The sequence below is a fragment of the Sorghum bicolor genome, chromosome 4 (assembly GCF_000003195.3).
Source record: "Sorghum bicolor cultivar BTx623 chromosome 4, Sorghum_bicolor_NCBIv3, whole genome shotgun sequence".
NCBI classification, from domain to species: domain Eukaryota; kingdom Viridiplantae; phylum Streptophyta; class Magnoliopsida; order Poales; family Poaceae; genus Sorghum; species Sorghum bicolor.
The window spans coordinates 56,288,419-56,306,883 of record NC_012873.2 but is presented as its reverse complement, the minus strand read 5'-3'; the positions used below and the strand labels follow the sequence as shown (position 1 = coordinate 56,306,883).

Here is an 18,465-nt window from a genome sequence, read left to right as displayed (position 1 = left end):
GCATGCATGGAGTATTAAATATAGACAAAAATAAAAACTAATTGTATAGTTTGGTCGGAATTGATGAGATGAATCTTTTGAGCCTAGTTAGTACATAATTGGATAATATTTGTCACAAACAAACGAAAGTGCTACAGTATCTATTTTGCAAAAATTTTTGGAACTAAACAAGACCTTAGTTGAAATTTAGTAGACGAATCTTTTAAGCTTAGTTAGTCTATGACTGGGCAATAATTATCACAAACAAACAAAAGTGTTACAGTGTCACGATTTTTTTTTTTCTGCAGAAACTAAACACGGCCTTGTTAAGCGTTCGAGAGCCCTCCACGTATTTCTCCTCGCACCAACACCTTATCCTCCCCCAAAGCCCTTCTATATATTCATCCATCCATCTCTCAAGCTCCAAAGCAACAAGCACCTGCAACTGCAACTGCAACTAGCCAGCTGCAAGCAATCACCAGTTTGTCAAACAGCAGAGGCGATCGTCGATTGGCCCGCCGGCGCGCCGGCAGCTCGCAAAGACGATGGCGGCGGAGGCAGGGAAGACGACGGCGGCGACGAAGAGCGGCGGCGGCGGGCAGATCATGACGGTGGTGCGGGGCCTGGACGTGGCGCGGTACATGGGGCGGTGGTACGAGATCGCGTCGTTCCCGTCCTTCTTCCAGCCCCGGGACGGGCGGGACACGCGCGCCACCTACCGGCTGCTGGAGGACGGCGCCACGGTGCACGTCCTCAACGAGACGTGGAGCAAGGGGAAGCGCGACTACATCGAGGGCACCGCCTACAAGGCCGACCCGAACAGCGACGAGGCCAAGCTCAAGGTCAAGTTCTACCTCCCGCCCTTCCTCCCCGTCATCCCCGTCGTCGGCGACTACTGGGTGCTCTACGTCGACGACGACTACCAGTACGCGCTCGTCGGCGAGCCGCGCCGCAAGAACCTCTGGGTATGTAAACCAATTGCCAGTCCTCTTTCAGTTTCAGAAGGAGACATCACGTTCCAGATCCACCTCGGTTCGAAGCTGTGCGTGTGCTCATGGATCTTCGATTTGTGTATGTACGCGCGTGCGTGCGTGTGTGCAGATTCTGTGCAGGAAGACGAGCATCGACGAGGAGGTGTACAACCAGCTGGTGGAGCGGGCAAAGGAGGAAGGCTACGACGTGAGCAAGCTGCACAGGACGCCGCAGGACGACCCGCCGCCGGAGAGCGACGCCGCGCCCACTGACACCAAGGGAGTATGGTGGTTCAAGTCGCTCTTTGGGAAATGATGACTGTACACATCACCGCACGCGTACTCCGGTGCTTGCTGATAGTACTAGTAGTATATAATCTGCGCTGCACGCAGCAAATAAAATGAGACCTGAAGAGGATTGATGTTTAGCTGTAGTATATACGTTGTAGTGTATATGTCTCTGTGTGTGTGGACTGTGACGTTATAGTGTTTTGATAATTAATGGGATTGAAATGTAATGTTTGATTTTACTATTAATTGCATTGGCGAGGTAGTCAATCTGAGGATCATCATGCATGTGAATTTGCAAATTATACTAGGTACAGCTTGCTTGGTTGACAGCCAGCCAGCTGCTGTCGAATGATAGTTCTGGCACTAATAACGCTTATGAAAGCAAGTCAAAGATGGTCGAGCTTGTGAAAGGTACCGGCCTGGGCAGCAGAACAAACCTGCGAGGCATTCATTTTGATGTAGCCTTTGGATCGGACTTGAATGAATTAGGGACACCAGGTTTACAAAAAGGAAATGTATGGCCTTAGCTAGCTCAGCCGACTCACAAATCCACCCGACACTTCTATTTGACACGGAACTTAGGCCTTGTTCAGTTTGCAAAAGTTTTTAGATTTTGACACTGTAGGGCCGCCTCGCTTCGGATGATGGTGGAGGTTGCGACCCTTTGTGATCTGCTTGATGAGGTGGTTCTATCGGCGGAGCCGGACACGTTCTCCTGGTCACTCGACGAGAGTGGTGAGTATTCAGCTGCCTCGGCTTATGGGGCCATGTTCTTTGGCTCCGTGGCGTTGCCGGGGGCGAGGCTGGTTTGGAAGACCGCGGCGCCGCCGAGAGTGCGCTACTTCTTCTAGCTCACGCTGCATGGAAGATGCTGGACTGGGCATCGGAGGTTCAGGGATGGGCTGCAGGACTTCGATGTCTGCATCGTTTGTGATCAGCACTCGGAGACTATGGACCACATTCTGGCGGACTGTCCTTTCAGTCGAGAGGTTTGGCATCGGTGCTTACACAGGCTGCACCTCGCGCACCCGCTTCAGCTACCGCTTGGCCGCGCCCTGGATTGGTGGACGACTTCCAGGAAACTCGTGCCGAGGGCTCTGCGCAAGGGTTTCGACTCCTTCGTTCTTCTCGTCGGTTGGTCTCTGTGGAAGGAGCGGAACGCGCGCACGTTTCGGGGGGAGTCATCCGCGGCTCCAGTCCTGTTCTTCAAGATTTGGGACGAAGCCTCCTTCTGGGCGGCGTCCGGCTATAGAGGTTTAGGCGCCCTGTTTGCAGCCGCTGGCTGAGGCTTTTGTGTTTTCTGTGTTCGTTTCAGTTTGTTCTCGGCTATGCCTGCTGAGTTGAGTTTTTTCTTTGGGAAACTTGTGCTGTTTCAGACCTTTTCTGCTTAATGAAATACACGCTAAGCGTGATCTAAAAAAAACTAGGTTTATATCCATTTTTTTGAATTTTGACGCTATAACACTTTTGTTTTTATTTGATAAACATTGTCCAATTATGGAGTAACTAGACTTTAAAGATTTATCTCGTGATTTACAGGTAAACTGTGTAATTAGTTTTTGTTTTTATCTATATTTAATGTTCTAACATATATCACAAGATTCGATATGACGAGAAATCTTGAAAAATTTTTAGTTTTGTGTAAACAAGGCCTTAATCGTTTTTCCTTAGTCCTTACTACTCTCGAAGATGTGCTTGGCGGAGTACATAGAGCGTATCCGGCGCCGAACTACCATTTCGGTCACAGCGAGAGCGTCGTGGCAGCCATCGGACGGGCGCCCCACGCGAGTCGACGGCCGAGATCACGCGGAGTGAGGTGGAGCCGCGGTCCGCGGGGGCCAGCCAAGCCACAGCCACAGCAGACCGCCAGTCAGGCCGTCCGCGGACGCGAGGCCCCCTCAGGTGAAGAGGATTCCATGGTCACCCGACACGTCCGTCCGCTGGGGGCTGGCGGTGCAGGGGACGTTGGCAATTTTGGCAGACCCCGCGGAAGTGTGCAGTCCAAACCACCACCCGCCCGCCCGCGGCTACCCCATAAATCGCCCGCCGATTCTTCCAAACCTCACCTCTTCTCACGCACGCCCCCCAGCGCAGCGCCCGCAGCTAGGCAGCTAGCCAAACACAGCCCCAAGCCCCCGCCCGCACCGAAACCTCGTCGCGTCGCGCGGAAGAGAGGAGAGGGGCGGGGGCCGAGAAGGGAATACCGCTGCGGATTCCCTCGTCCTCCACCGCCGCTAAACCCTCCCGTGCTCCTCCGCGGGCGCGGGACGCCGAGCGCGAAAGGCGCCCGCTCTCGGCCCGCCGCACCCCGCACTCGCACTCGCGCCGCGAGGGGAAACCCTAGCCGCGGCAGATCTAGAGCGGGCGCTCTCGATCTGGCCGCGTAGACCCCGTTTCGGCCGGGGAAATGGCGGAGGATCCTGCCGCGGAACAGGAGATGCGTCAGCTAGAGGACCGGCTCAGGGAGGTCGGGGAACGGCTGCAGGCGCCACCCGACGACGCGGAGGACCTGCTCAACCTCCTCATCGTGAGCCTGCTCTCCTCCTTCACCGCCTTTTCTCCTCTCGTTGATTGTTATGCATATGTTAGGACTGCGCTTCTACGATGTGTCGTGTTTGCGGGCGCGGTTACGGCTCGGTTTGTATCGAATATGAGTAGGAACCGAGTGAATGTTGTGCTCTTACCTGTTCGCGGTGGTTGTTTGGGTCGCGGATGAAATGCTACTCGGCCTGGTGATTTGCTTTTAAGTTGTCTTCCGTGCTATGCAATTTTGTTCTGACGAGTGTGCTCCGTGGTGGACTGTTGTTATACGGAGGTATCTGATTTCCTTGGAATCAGTTCAGTGTTTATCATTGTCTTTTGAGACTTGACTTCTCCTTGAACTTGAATTCTATCACTGTTTTTGGGGTTTGAAACGTGGAGTAATTATCTATTGGACATGCCAGTCATGACGATTTTATTTGTAGTTTTGATGGTGCTGTTTGGTTTGAAAGGAAACTGGAAATGTTGGCCTCTTAGTATCTTATTGATTTGTTTGAGGTTTTTGACGAATATAGGATTGGAGTTTAGCATTAGCCTAGTTTATTCACTACTGCTCCAGATTTCATTTTTTACTTGCTGCACAGAGTCCTTTCCATGATTTAGATTACTGGGTATGATGTACTTATACCATTTGAGTAAATATGAAGACTTTGATCTTGCTGACTGACCTACCTAGGTTTGCTCCTCAAATCGTATGAAGTCATCAAGTTGGTTGATGGTTTGTTCATGCAGGAAATTGAGGAGTGTTTACATAAAGTAGAGCAGTCACCTCCTGAAAGCACATCGAATGCTCTTCGCCCAGCAACTGAAGCTCTGGTCAAGAAAGACCTGCTGGGCCATGCTAATTCAAATGTTAGACTTGGCGTGGCATCATGCATATCTGAGATCACACGTATCACAGCGCCTGATGCTCCATATGATGACGATGCAATGAAGGTATAGTCGACCCTGAATAAAATGATTTCTGCTGTACTGTGTGTCCTTACATATGTTTTTACTTGGTTTTAGGATGTATTCTCTTTAATTGTGGGGGCCTTCGAGGATCTGGATGACGTAGAGAGCCCCTTCTTTGAAAGAAGAACTTCAATTCTTGATACTGTGGCAAAAGTTCGGTCCTGCGTGGTGATGCTAGATCTTGAATGTGATGATTTGATAAATGATATGTTCCATCACTTCTTGAGGACTGTTAAGTAAGAAATATCTTATTTGTCTTAGCTGCATCTGTTTCTTTGTGGATTTCTTGATGTGCTAAAACATGTGTTTGCTAAGATAGATTTTGAATGTGATGATTTGATAAATGATATGTTCCATCACTTCTTGAGGACTGTTAAGTAAGAAATTTCTTATTCGTCTTAGCTTTGTCTGTTTCTCCTCTTTATGGATTTCTTGATGTGCTAAAACATGTGTTTGCTAAGATAGATCCTGGATACATTCTCAAGTTGTTTTAAATTTGTCTACCATATACGTCTAAGATTTATTAAGTAACACGAGCATTGGATAGCTCCTTTTTTTCCCTTGGATTTGGAACTGTTCTGTACAGGAAATGAAATCTCATAATCTACTTTTGGCGTCTGATTTGTTTCCTATTTAGATGCTATACTAAAACTATATGTGTAGTTTTGCCAGCCTTGCTTAACTGCTAAAACTTGTCATTGCTCTGTTTCTCTGGCTGGGAGGTAGATGTGCCCACTCTGACTATTGAATAATGATAAATGAATCTTCTTTATTTTGTTCTTAATCTTTGCTTTTACTATATCCTGCTGCTAAATTTGTTAAATGGGTCAGATCTCCTTGTTTCAGAATTCTTATATTCTGTGTACAAGTTTTGAACTTTTCTGTGTCTTATTTCAGTTCTGGACATTCAGAAGCTGTCATATCCTGCATGGAAACAATAATGAGATTGGTAATCGAGGAGAGTGAGGATGTCCAACCACAGATTGCTTCATGTCTACTCCAAAATGTTAGAAAAGAAGAAAAGGTATCATCCTTAATTTTTCTCACATCAGCAACATAGATTTACATTTATAGCATAAGGCTTACATGATTTAATCATTTTGATTTTATTTCCAGGAATCTTCTTCACCTTCCTTTGAGCTTGCTGAAAAAGTGATAGATGCATGCCGTGAAAAACTTAAGCCAGTCTTTCTGCAATCACTAAAAGGCACTTCCTTGAGCGAATACAGCCAAATTGTTGCATCAGTTTGTGAAGAGGTTTCAGATGACAGGGAAGATAACAATGCTGATCCTTCTGGGAAGGATATGGTTAGTTAAATTACTAACTTGCTATGATTAATGTTGGAAGTTGTTCGCATTGTTGTTGCTTGATAACTGTTATGCCATTCTCACAGGTGCTAGAATAGGCAATCTTGTTTTCTCTTTCTTTGTTTTGTTTCAGATATGAATGTAGTGAATGTAATGCATGATTGTTCACTTCACTAGGTTGAATTGGATGATTTGGGAGTTGAAACCATGATTAGTTTTTAGCATGTAGAATGAAATTAACAACTTTCAAATGCTGGAATAGGTGCTGTTTAGTTGATTTGTGTCTTTGATGTTTAATGTTCAGGTGGATGATGGCAAGCTCTCTGAAAGGACTATTTCTGATGAATTACCTCAGGTATGATCTGCATCTTCTGTATTTATGTAAATGGCTGATCTAACAACAGCATGCATTTTTTTTGGCAGGAATCTTCAAAGGCTGAGCAAGATGTTAGCCGTCCTGAACAAGATGGTACTTCTATGAATGGTAATACAGGTACTGCTATTAGCAGTGGTGCTGCTCCACCAGATACTGGTGAGTCTGATGATCAAGGACCACCTTCTACAAAAGAGAAGATTGAAAAACTTTGCAATGATGAAAACATAGCAGATGCTGATCAGTTGAAAACTGACCACAATGAAGGTGCTGATTTCAATGCAGCAAAGCCCAAAAAGAAAGCTGCCCTTGATTCAGACAAAAGTACTAAGAATGAAGATCTTAGTACACCTACTAATTGTGAAGCAATTGTGGATTCTGATGCTGACACTAAGAAGGGAGATCTTGTAGCATCTGCAGAAGGTACCAATGGAGCAGCTGATGATGCATCAAGGCCTGCTGATAGTACACCTACTAAACCAAAGCGAGGCCGTCCTCCTGGCCCAAAGTCATCGCAGACGAAGGCTGCTGGAAAGGATCAGTCTTCAGGTTTGGATTTGAAAAAGGTCGAGGAGGCAGGTGATTCAGCTGCGAAGTTGGCGAAACGATCAGCTAAGGATGAGAAGTCTTCCGCAAAGAAGGCTGGTGAAGGAGAATCGTCTAAGAAGACTCAAAAGAACAACTCAAAACAGCAGAAGGATGAAACTCTTTCTGAGGATGATCCTGCCAAGGATCTGATCATAAAGGTTTTTCTCTCTCTTAACACTAGCAGGTTTTGTGTTGAGTTATCAATATGGTCTGCTTTTTGCAGTTAGTCCTCTATTGTATACAACATGGTCTGGTATCTGCTAGGTTGTACTATTATGGATCCCTCTTATAGTTTTCTTTGAATGTCTATTTATTTGTTCGATAACATATTGTAAGTTTACTCTTTACTGTTGGTAGTTAACAAGTCTTCTTTATTTTTAGTCTAAAACAAGTACATGCATTTGGAATATTCTATTTTTTTGTAACTTTGTTATTCCTTGACTTTTAGTTGCTGGTTTGATTCTACCTTTGCTGGAATTGGAACCTAGAGATTTAATTGCATGTAAATTCAGCACTTTATTGGATATATGCCATCATGTTTTTTTTCATTGTATTTTATTGTGTCGCACCTTTAATAGTGATTAGTGTATTGACTCTTTTACCACAATGCAGGAAATGATATCGCCGAAATCTTCGACCAAGGGCCCAGGTAGAATCAAAGGGCAAAGCACAGAGAATAACACACCTAAGATGAAGCAAGAACAAGAAACTGAAGAGGTAGAGGGCAGGCTTGATTAAAATTATTGCAAGACAATAGAGTGTTTTTCGATGTCTAGTTGAGCTTGAAATATTTGATCAATTGGTCTTTTGCTTGGTCAAGAGTTTTGTTCCATGTTGATACCTAACAAGTTCTTGATAGTTTTATATATGTCTTATTATTTGAATATTCTAGTCTGAGCACTATATATGTCGTATGCACATAGAATTTTGTTTGTTTGTTTGTTTGTTTAGGTAACCTAAATCTGATTCTTGAGTTTCTTTTCACAGCCTCCCCGTTCAAGGAAAAGCAAAGGCCTTGATAGAAGTCTAGTTGGTGCAAGGATCAAAGTTTGGTGGCCAGATGACAAGATGTAAGTAGAATGAACAATTCAATTGTTATGTGGCTGCTAGGGTTGGGGGAGATTGATTGGGATTGAGGGAGCGGTGGCTGAAGGCGTGAACGGTACCCGCGGGTACTATTCACAGGGAGGCGGCTGTGAGAGCGAGAGAGGAGGCTAGGGTTTTGGGCTCTAGGAACGCCAGCCGTGGGTGGGAGGCGGCTGTGAGAGCGAGAGAGGAGGCTAGGGTTTTGGGCGCTAGGAACGCCAGCCATGGGGTTCTGCCCACGGCCGGCAAGAGAGAATGGATTTTCTTCTAATCTCTTGCTTGATTTTAGATTAATACATCTCCTCTCATTATATAGAGAGGTTCACAACTCCAACAGTTTGCTAAAAGTACTTGGCATTCTAGGATTTTTGCCAAAACCACAAAAAACAGCCTCCAACAAGTTGGCAAAACTACTTGGCAATTTTGTGAGCTTGGAAAAATTCCCCCTTCACTTGGCAAATATGCCAAGTCCTCCATCATTTGGCATCACGTGTATCCCAATTTGCCAACTAGTTTTGCCAACTTGTTGGAGGCTCCATTTTGTGATTTTGGCAAAAATCCTAGGATGCCAAGTTCTTTTGCCAAGCCCAAATAGCAAACTGTTGGAGAAGGCCTCTTTTTTCACTTGGCATTTGGTTTTGGGATTTGGCAAAACTATAGATTTGCCGAGTGAGTTTTAGCAAACTGTTGGAGTTGCTTAAGCAAGCGACTAATTAACCCTAATGGGCTAAGGTCCAATAGGCCCTGGACTCTTCTAACATCAATATTCTGAATTTTTGAAACTCGTTGAACTGGTTATTTTCTTCTCTGTTTGATATTATAAATGTGCCATTATTATTTGTAAACCTGTTTCTTTTTACTTATTTATTATATCTTGTTGTTTTTTGTAGTTCCAAATCTGACATTTTCTTTCTGATGGTTGCTCTTTTAGAAATGAATGTTACTATTTGGATTTAGCAAATCGCACTGCGGTGGCTTACTATTTTTATTCCTTTCCAGATTTTAATCCTTATTGTTTTGCAGGTTCTACAATGGTGTTGTGGAGTCATTTGATTCTGTTTCTAAGAGGCACAAGGTGTGTTTTGTGCACTGCTATATCCTGCCCTGGCTATTTAGTTTGCAGGAAAAAAACTATTGTTAATTAATTGATCTTTGTTTAATTTATGTTTGTTTTCATCATGTTCTCTTCCCTTTCTGGAGCCTAGGTCGCATATGATGATGGGGATGTAGAGGTACTACTGCTGAGGGATGAAAAGTGGGAATTCATCAGTGAGGTATGCACAGATGCACAGATGATTTTATAATTTTGCACTGATTTCTTGTTTCTGATTAACTTTTACTCTGACAGGAGAAGGGAGCTTCTGTGGCATCTGAAAAGTAAGCAAACTCATTTGTGCTATTTTTGCATTTGCGTTGTTAATTGCAGCTATATCTGTGCCATTAACTACAAACTTCAAATTTGGATATTTGTTCATGCATCAGCTGGCTGTAGAACTAGTTCCCATATTGTATTATAAGTATGCAATGCACAGGGTCACTGTTTACTTGCCCTTACGAGAATAGGGTCTGATTCAGTGTTTAATGCCTTGCTGCTAATATTTTTGCTTGCCTGCATGTGGAGTTGTGGACGCTCATAAACTAGACCTCCTGAATAGTAGGTCTGGGTTGTGGTGAAGTATTGTGATGCTCTGCTTTCAGTGTGATACATGTGTACTTTTCTCCCTGCTTTCTTATATTTTTCAAATGATTGGCTTACTGTTGTCAAGTGTCAATCAGGACCGAGCATTGGCTTTGGTTTTTTTGTTTGCTATGACCACTCCACAGATGTTGGAACTAGCATAATCTTAGCCAAGTTCCATCTCTTAGTCTGGAAATTGTTTGTTTTTCTGAAAGAAGCATGAGGGAAATGTTAGTTCTAAACTAGTTTGTGGATACCAGCATACTGCATAAGCCCCTGCTGGCAATTGATGATTGGTTATTTATCTGAATTCCAAGCATGCCAATAATCTCATGCCTCTCGATAAGTGGTTTTGTTAAGTTTGTGTTATTGTTTGTTTCAACAGGCCACGAGGCAGAAAAAGGAAAGTGGATGCGGTGAAGGAAGAAAATACAGAAACACCTAGAAGGTAAGTAATTGATACAAAGAAGTCACGATGACTCATGCCTGTAGCTTTTCTGAGACTACTGTTTTCTGCATGGTTTGCAGTGATGCTGTGGATACTCCAAAGAAAAGAGGACGTCCAAAAGGCGTGCGATCCAGCAATGGGACACCAAGTAATTCAGCTACTCCAAGCACGAAGGGGAAAACTGCCGGCAAGGGTGCCAAAGAAACACCTAAAACTGGCCCCAACCTTAAAAAGGAACTTGAGAAGAGCTCCAAGGGCAAAGCTAGTGTATCAACTGAGACAAATGATGAATTGCCTAAAGATGATGATAAGAGTGCGACCAAACCTAAGGAGGCTATTAGCAAAGGTAAGGATTCAAAAGATGAAGGGAAATCCACTGAAGGAAAAGCTAGGCCAGGTCGGAAACCAAGAAATGCTGGTACTCCCCTGAAGAGTGATGCTGACAAAGAGAAGCGGAAGGAGAAAGAAGTCAAGGCAGCTGAAATAGAGCAGGAGGCATCAGGAAATGCTTCTACAGGAAAGTCAGGGAATGCTTCTACAGGAAAGAAGCGCAGAAGGAAGGCTTGAAGTTAACACTGATGAACTTCTCTTGTAAATGGATGTGCTCCCTAGGTTTGCTCCTTTAGGCAGAGGCGTTGGCGCTGCACCTTGTACTATTGAGCGTTAACTCGAAATTTCGTCTGATTGGTCTCTATTAGTTAGGTGTGGAAGCAACATTTGCTATAGCTGTAATGTTAGGAGTAACATGTGTTCGTTGTGGTCAGATCCATGTTGCATTGGCGCTGAGCCTTAAGCGGAATGAACCCTATGCTCGCTGTGAGGCCCATGGCATCGTGTTGTCGGGTGGTGTTGTAGCTTATTGATGTTCTATTTATTATAACCAATTTAAGCAGTGGATTTTGTAGCAAATGCACCTTTTTAACTAGGATCTTGGCCTGTTTTTCAAGTTCAAGGCTTGTTTCTCTGCTGTATGCTAATTAACTGCTCTTGTAATGTGCAGATTACCTCTGGATCTTGGCCTCTGCAGACCTTGTAATCTGTAGTAGCTGAATAGCAACTTTTTATTATATTTATATTTACTTACGTTCGCAAGAGCAGCATCTACAGTCTCTTCGAATGTGTAATAAGATTAACTCAAGCTGACAATCAATGCTTATTTAGGTTTAGAGAAAAATTTCAACATTTATAAAAATATATTCCATGGTTTGTCTAATAATATTTATTATGTATAATTAATATTTTTATCGTCAACATTTGTGTCTAATAATATTATTAGACAAGCATGCCTTCTCGGTCTAAAAAATATTACATTTCTAGGTGTTTTTTTTATAATAAGTCTCTAGTCGAAGATTTGAACTCTAGGAAGAAATAATAACAGTAACAATGATAATATTGATAATTTCAAATGTGATCACTAATCAATGACAGCTTCAGTACACATGAAATTTTAGATGTTTCCGTTGAATGTGAATGTAAATGAACAAAAGATTAGGAATACATGTCTGTTTTATTGATTATATACAAGTGAGGGGTCACGTCGTACGGACATCTATAGATGGCTAACCGTCCTGGTGGAGGTCATGCCACCACAGGTTGTCATGCCTCACAGGTCAAGATGGTAATGGGGAATTCCCCGGATTGACCCACCATCCCCGTCCCCGCGGGGGAAAATTTTTCCCGTCCCCGTCCCCGCGAAGGCCATTGGGGAACATTTTTCTCCCATCCCCGTTCCCCGCGGGGAATTGGTCCCCGATGGGGATCTCCGTACCCGACACTAAACAAGATAAAGGCAATAGAACAATAAGCATGTCTAAGACATGATTACACACATCATAATCATAGCATACAACTAGTCACATTCTTAGTTTCTCAATCATAGTCTCACAGATCATGGCTTCCAGCCATCTAAGTCCAAACTACTAGCACAAAAGCATACAACAACATCTAGCAAGACCGCAAGGCTACAAGCAAAGCAAGCACATGTTGTCATGGAACTTGCCTTAGTTTAGTAGCAGCAGCACAAAAGCGTAGCATTAAGTTTACATGTTCATGGTAGTGGCACTTGCACATTGACATAGGATACAACAAGCACTAAATAACTAAAAAGTGAGAACTGAGAACGCAAAACAACACTGAGCAGTCCTCCTGAGAGCAGTCCAAAACTTCACATCTTCATAGAAGTGCAAGTCCCTACATACAACATGCAACAATGAATATAGGAATACAAATTGACCAAGTATTTTGTAGAGTAGCAAAGCATGTCAATTATCATTTTTTGCATTTAATACCTCCATCCCATCTTGGATTTCTTGAAGACAACTCCAAAAGCTTGCTGTTTCTTCCTTCTCATCACCTATAGAAAACAATTACAATGGTCATACAACAATGACAGTAAGAAAATGTATTAATGATAGTATATGATTGGTACAACATGTATACCTCGATATTTGTTTCGTAGCCAGTTTTGTGAACACATTAAGGCCTCCAATATTTCTGGAGTGAGGCGGCTACGGTGCTCACTAACAACCCTTCCACTAGTGCTAAATGCTGATTCTGATGCAACTGTGCTAACTGGAATAGCATATATATATCTCTTGCTACCTTCCTCAATATAGGATAACGTGTGCCAGCCACCTTCCACCAATCAAGAATCTGAAAGTTTTCTGTTTGAATAGGGACCAACTCATCCTCTAAGTACCTATCTAGCTCAGATTTGAACATAACTCCTGCAGGTCTTCTACTAGCAACACGTGCACTGATTGTGGAAAGCACACCTGAATTTGCAAGTGCAGGGGTTGATGATTCTGTGTTATCTTCATCATCATCCATTTCATACTCCTTCATCAAATCATAAAGAGTGTTTGTAACATCATCTGCACTATCCTCACTTGAGTCACCAGTAAGTGTCTCAATAAACCCAAGGAGATAGTCAGTCTTAAACCGAGGATCAAGAATGGTGGCTAATCCCATAGGTCCTTAAATTTCCTTCCAATACTTGTCACACTTTGCAATCATCTCTACTGACATTTCTTGTATAATATGATTGTCACATATAGCCCATTGCTTCATTTGTTCTTTAACCTCACAAATTTTTAGAAGTTGCACATTGGTTGTCACATAATTTGTTCCAGAAAATACTTCAGTTATGTCATTGAACAACTTCAGCCTATCAACTACCTCTCTAGCAAAAGCCCATTCTTCCTCACTAGGAGCACAATCAAAAAGCTTATCAACACGTGCTGCACGGCTAAAAACAGCCTTTAGAGGTAGAGCAATGCTAAGCATCTTGTAGGTAGAATTCCACCTAGTTTTGCAATCAAGGCCTAACTTGTGCTCAATTTTAACTTTGACATGCTTAGCAATCTCTTCAAATTTCTCTACTCTTTTAGGTGTGGCTGTCCAAAAGGCAACATTGTCACGTATTTTTGCTATTGAACCGTTTATAACCTCTAGACCATCCTTCACAATCAAGTTGAGAATATGGGCAGCACAACACATATGCAACAATTTTCCTTCTAACATCAGTTTGGGTTTTCCTATCTTCTTGATAAGCTCAGGAATTACCTTATCATTTGTGGAACAATTATCTAGTGTCAAAGTCGATATCTTTTCATCAATATTCCATTCCACCAATGCTTCGTACAGCTCTTCACTAATAACTTCAGCTGTGTGAGGTGCAGGCACATAAATAAACCTACAAATAAATAAAGGCAGCAAGAATTGAGTTTATATACAGCCAGAAAAAATGATGGCAGCAAGAACCTATACAGCCATATAGAACAAGTACCTCATGTTCAGCCTAAGACACAGCCTGTGAACTCATGTTCATGCCGGCTGAGAAGCACCGCTCGAGATGCCTGATGAGCTTTTTTCTATTTGCAAAAGGCTATTGGGCTATTAAGCAGGCCGAGCAGCCAAGGTGGTCATCGAGCCACCAGCGTGCCTATACCATTTCGGGCCATGTGAGGGCCATGCCGCGTGCCTGGGCCGTGGGACGGGCTACTAGGCCACGGGCTGCAAAGCCATCTTTACAAGACACGCCTGTTCCGGAAAAGCAACCGTGAACTGTTTACTAACGAATTGACAAGCCCCTTCGAGCATCTCCAAGAGTTTGCCAAAACCACTTGCTATCCTTTGTTTTTGGCAAAATTAGAAAAATGAATGGTCCAACAGTTTGGCATATGGCTTGGCAAATTTTGACAACTTGCTATCCTTCGGTCCATCACGCGCATATTTGCGAGCGTTCTCCGACTTGGCATCGCGAGAATTGCCGCCCTCCTCTCCTCTCCCGCGCGCGTAGGGAAATTTCACCGTACCCTTCGTATCCCACGCCAGACCGGTTCGTATTCATATACCGGGCCGACTTGGAGAGTCCCCAGCGTCGACGTTGGTGATCCCCTTGCCCAGATCGCGAAGACACAGCCGCGCGGTGGCCGAGTTCACCAAGTTCGTCAAGGAGTCGAAGATCCCATCGCCACATTCAAGATCTCTCCCGTTCCTGGAGGTATGTACCCCGGTCTTTGATCTAATCTCAGACTCAGACTGCATCCATGTCTTGATTTGATTCCCTTCTATACCTTGATTGGATTTGCTATATGTTCTGGTAGATGTGATCTTTGTTGCGCCCTAGGGTTCAGATGCCTTGATTGGATCTGCTATTATGTTCTGCTAGAGTTTATCTTTGTGGCGCCCTAGGTTCAGATGCATTGCTCCTTTTTTTTGTACTATGTATAATCAGAATGGATGATGCAATCAGAATGCATTGCGCCCTAGGGTTCAGATGCATTGCTCCTTATTCTTTGTTGCGCCCTATGGTTTATATTTTTTCTGGTAGAGTTGATCTGTGTTGGTTGTTTTTTTTCTAATAGGAATGGAGACACAACCAGATGACCCTTCTTTCTTGTCGGACATTCTTGGACAAGGTGGTGCTGTTGCTGGTTTAGATGACCTGGACTTTGGATTAACTCAAGACACTCAATGTCATGATCATGAAGTGCAAGTGAGCCGCAGTGCAAAGAAGGGTACTGCCCAGAGGAAAAAGAATTTCCATTGGAAGGAAGATGAAGTTATATGCTCGGCCTGGTTGAATGTAAGCAAAGATCCTCTTCTTGGTGCCAATCAAACTCGTTCATCTTTTTGGGGACGAGTTCATGCTTTTTTTGAGGAACACAAGGAGACTAGTGAGGTGAGGACAGAAAGCAGTCTTATGCATAGGTGGCTGACAATTCAACTGCAAGTGAACAAGTTTTGTTCATGCTACGAGGCCATTCTACGTAGGAATGAAAGTGGGTTAACTATTGATGACAAGGTATGCACGCAATGTGTTGTTTTACTTCAACTTTTTTTGATTGTTATTAAATGATATATCATTGACAATATCCCTACCGGATGTGCTACAGATTATTAAAGCCAAAAAATTATATGTGGAATGGGACAAGGAGGACAAAAGTTTTGGTCTTCTACACTGTTGGAAAATTTTGAAAGAGGAGGACAAGTGGAAATCGAAGATGATTGAACTTGCCGAGTTGGAGAAAGAGAAGCAAGCAAGCAAGAAAAAACAAAAGAGTTCAAGGCCGAGGGATGAAGGAGTCACACATGAGGATGCTCGCATACAAGCTGAAACAGAAGCTGAACAAACCGAACCAAGGAAAAGGTCGGATGGGATAAAGAAGGTAAAACTAAATCTAAAACGTGCTGGTGGCGATGCTTGCATGCAAGCTTTGGACAAGATGATGGCAAAGAGGGAGGTTTTGGACAAGGCCAAAGAGGAGAGGTTCATGGCGTCACTAGAGGTAGAGAAGGCTGCTCTCGAGCTAGAGAAGAAACGGGTTGCAAGTGAGGAAAAAAAAGCAGAAGCAAAGCTACTAAAAGAAGAAAAAGATATTATGTTAGCGGACATGTCGTCCCTCAACCCGACCCAGCGTGCATGGCTTGAGAAGAAGCAGAAGATGATTTTGGAGAAGATGGAGGACAATTAGTTCAAGTTATCTAGCAATTGAGTTTAAGTTATCAATTAGTTCAAGTTATCTAGCAATTGAGTTTAAGTTATCAATTAGTTGAAGTTATTGTTTAATGTAATTGAGTTATTATATCCATCACTGTTTCTAGTTACGTAGTACTGTTGAACGATTTTATCCAGGTATGACAAATTTTTGCATATTAGTTGAGTTTAAGTTATCATATTAGTTGAAGTGTCAATGCTTTTATGATTTCATGTTCGTGTACGTTGCTGCTGCATACACCAAAGAAGTGGCCGGCAAATCTGAGATATAAAGTGATGACAAATAAAACTGAAATTAGCTAATATATAAAAGTACAGGTTCCTTAATCAGTACAGTACTAGTGCGATGACAAATAAAACTGAAATTAGCTAATATAAATCTGGGTGCTTGTTCCAGAGGTGCTCGATGAGATCTTCTTTCAATTGAACATGTGTTTGCTTGTCCCGGATCTTTCTATGAGCTTCAATGTACTCTTCAAGTGTACGGGTAGGCTTGTCATGCTCGGCTTCAACATTGTCACCACCATAATCAAAACGTTCATTTGGGTCAACGATGAAGCCTTCATCTTCCACAATCATGTTATGCATGATGACACAAGCTCTCATAATCTTTGTTAATGTTTCTATGTCCCAAAAGCGAGCTGACCCTCGAACAATTGCAAACCTTGACTGTAGAACCCCAAAAGCTCTCTCGACCATCTTTCTGGCTGCTTCTTGCGCTTTAGCAAAATATTGTCTCTTGTTCCCCATAGGTTTGGTGATCGACTTGACTAAAGTAGCCCATGTGGGGTATATTCCATCTGCAAGATAATAACCCATTGTATAATCATGACCATTAACAGAAAATTTGACTTCCGGAGCTTTTCCTTCTGCCAAGTTATCAAACAACGGGGACCTATGAAGAACATTTATATCATTATGAGAGCCGGGCATTCCAAAAAAGGCATGCCATATCCAAAGATCGTTCGAAGCAACAGCCTCCAAAACTATAGTGGGCTTCTCCTCTTTCCCCTTGTACTGACCCTGTTTATCATACGGGCAATTCTTCCACGCCCAATGCATGCAATCTATGGACCCTAGCATCCCTGGAAAGCCTTGTTGCTCGCCCATTGCAAGTAAGTGTGCCGTATCCGCCTCATTGGGATATCTGAGATATTCTTCTCCAAATATTTCATCAATTGCAGTAACAAACCTCCGCAAGCTCTCTAGTGCAGTACTTTCGCCAATGCGAACGTACTCATCGGTCGCATCAGCGGGAACACCATACGTGAGCATACGTATTGCTGCAGTGACTTTTTGTAGGCAACTCAAACCAAGTACATTAGCTGCGTTCCTTTTCTGCACAAAGTAATCATCATGTGCTTCAACCGCATTCATTATCCGTACGAAAAGCTCTTTAGACATCCTGTACCTGAAGAAAACAAAACAAATTTTTAAGAACACCAATAGTATTTAATCACATACAACAAATCAACGTTATTGAAATAAGAACCTTCGTCGAAATATTTCAGGGCCATATGTTGGATTCTCCGCCAAATAATCTTGAAACAACCTCTCGTGGCCGGCTTCTCTATCACGGTGAAGAACTCTATGGCCTGCGACAGAGCCACCGTGTTTCTTTTCGGCATTGGCAAAGGAGTCCACAATTACAGCAGCCGATAACATGTCAAAATCATCATCATCGGATGTTGAATCATCCAATTGACTTCGAGAAAGGGCTCTCTTCCTAGGCATGATCTCTAGGTTACTGGAATACGTATAACCTAGATCATTGGATGGGAATTTTCCTTAGCAACTTGCAACGAACTAAATAAAATATTGTAAAAAAGTCAACAGTACCTAGTTCTTGGACTAGATGGCCGCAACAGATGCTGGTTTCTTGATCGCCGGCTAGAAGAACGATGGCAGCGCCCACGAGAGGTTGTTCTTGGACTAGATGGCAGCGACTTGAAGACAGGACCGATCGCAACAGAAGCAAGATCTCTCCCGTTGCGTGCTTGGTCAGCCAATCTTCCGTGCTGAAGATCGATGGCAGCGGCTGCAAGGGAAGTCGCGGCCTGGCGAACTGCGGCGGCGCGCGACCAGGCCAAGAGACGCGCGGACTCGCGAGTCGCGAAGAAGAGACGCGCTGGAAAATTAGTTGATGGAGGTTTGGAAGTGGGCCTATTTTTTAATTATACCAAGCTCATATGGCAAACTATTGGAGAAACTACAAAATTACATTTGCCATATGTTTTAGCAACTTGC

General features: G+C 43.5%; 3 protein-coding genes across 3 annotated transcripts; 2 read left to right on the top strand and 1 right to left on the bottom strand.

The window, feature by feature from the left end:
• Window positions 410–1,519, top strand: LOC8059677 (temperature-induced lipocalin-1). Its single transcript, XM_002454122.2, has 2 exons — window positions 410–944; window positions 1,081–1,519. Exons 1-2 carry the CDS (start codon window positions 525–527, stop codon window positions 1,264–1,266), a joined length of 606 nt encoding a protein of 201 aa, XP_002454167.1. The 5' UTR covers window positions 410–524; the 3' UTR covers window positions 1,267–1,519.
• Window positions 3,311–11,169, top strand: LOC8059675 (microtubule-associated protein futsch). The gene is made up of 14 exons (XM_002454120.2): window positions 3,311–3,768; window positions 4,515–4,718; window positions 4,791–4,972; window positions 5,634–5,760; window positions 5,853–6,044; window positions 6,349–6,399; window positions 6,468–7,163; window positions 7,618–7,722; window positions 7,993–8,075; window positions 9,115–9,166; window positions 9,297–9,365; window positions 9,440–9,468; window positions 10,155–10,217; window positions 10,298–11,169. The coding sequence occupies exons 1-14, from the start codon at window positions 3,649–3,651 to the stop codon at window positions 10,782–10,784; spliced, it is 2,460 nt and encodes an 819-aa protein (XP_002454165.1). The 5' UTR covers window positions 3,311–3,648; the 3' UTR covers window positions 10,785–11,169.
• Window positions 16,588–17,952, bottom strand: LOC110434825. The gene is made up of 3 exons (XM_021459564.1): window positions 17,711–17,952; window positions 17,306–17,629; window positions 16,588–17,092 (listed from the first exon to the last, which is right to left on the bottom strand). Exons 1-3 carry the CDS (start codon window positions 17,950–17,952, stop codon window positions 16,588–16,590), a joined length of 1,071 nt encoding a protein of 356 aa, XP_021315239.1.

Excerpts from the sequence above, each read along its gene's own strand:
- LOC110434825 (XM_021459564.1), bottom strand. The coding sequence starts at position 17,952 with ATGCCTAGGAAGAGAGCCCTTTCTCGAAGTCAATTGGATGATTCAACA. Across the intron at positions 17,630-17,710 it reads CCTGAAATATTTCGACGAAG|GTACAGGATGTCTAAAGAGC; the intron begins GTTCTTATTTCA and ends TGTTTTCTTCAG. Across the intron at positions 17,093-17,305 it reads GGCGAGCAACAAGGCTTTCC|GGCAGAAGGAAAAGCTCCGG; the intron begins AGGGATGCTAGG and ends GTTTGATAACTT.
- LOC8059675 (XM_002454120.2), top strand. The coding sequence starts at position 3,649 with ATGGCGGAGGATCCTGCCGCGGAACAGGAGATGCGTCAGCTAGAGGAC. Across the intron at positions 7,164-7,617 it reads CCAAGGATCTGATCATAAAG|GAAATGATATCGCCGAAATC; the intron begins GTTTTTCTCTCT and ends ACCACAATGCAG. Across the intron at positions 9,469-10,154 it reads GCTTCTGTGGCATCTGAAAA|GCCACGAGGCAGAAAAAGGA; the intron begins GTAAGCAAACTC and ends TTGTTTCAACAG.
- LOC8059677 (XM_002454122.2), top strand. The coding sequence starts at position 525 with ATGGCGGCGGAGGCAGGGAAGACGACGGCGGCGACGAAGAGCGGCGGC. Across the intron at positions 945-1,080 it reads CGCGCCGCAAGAACCTCTGG|ATTCTGTGCAGGAAGACGAG; the intron begins GTATGTAAACCA and ends GCGTGTGTGCAG.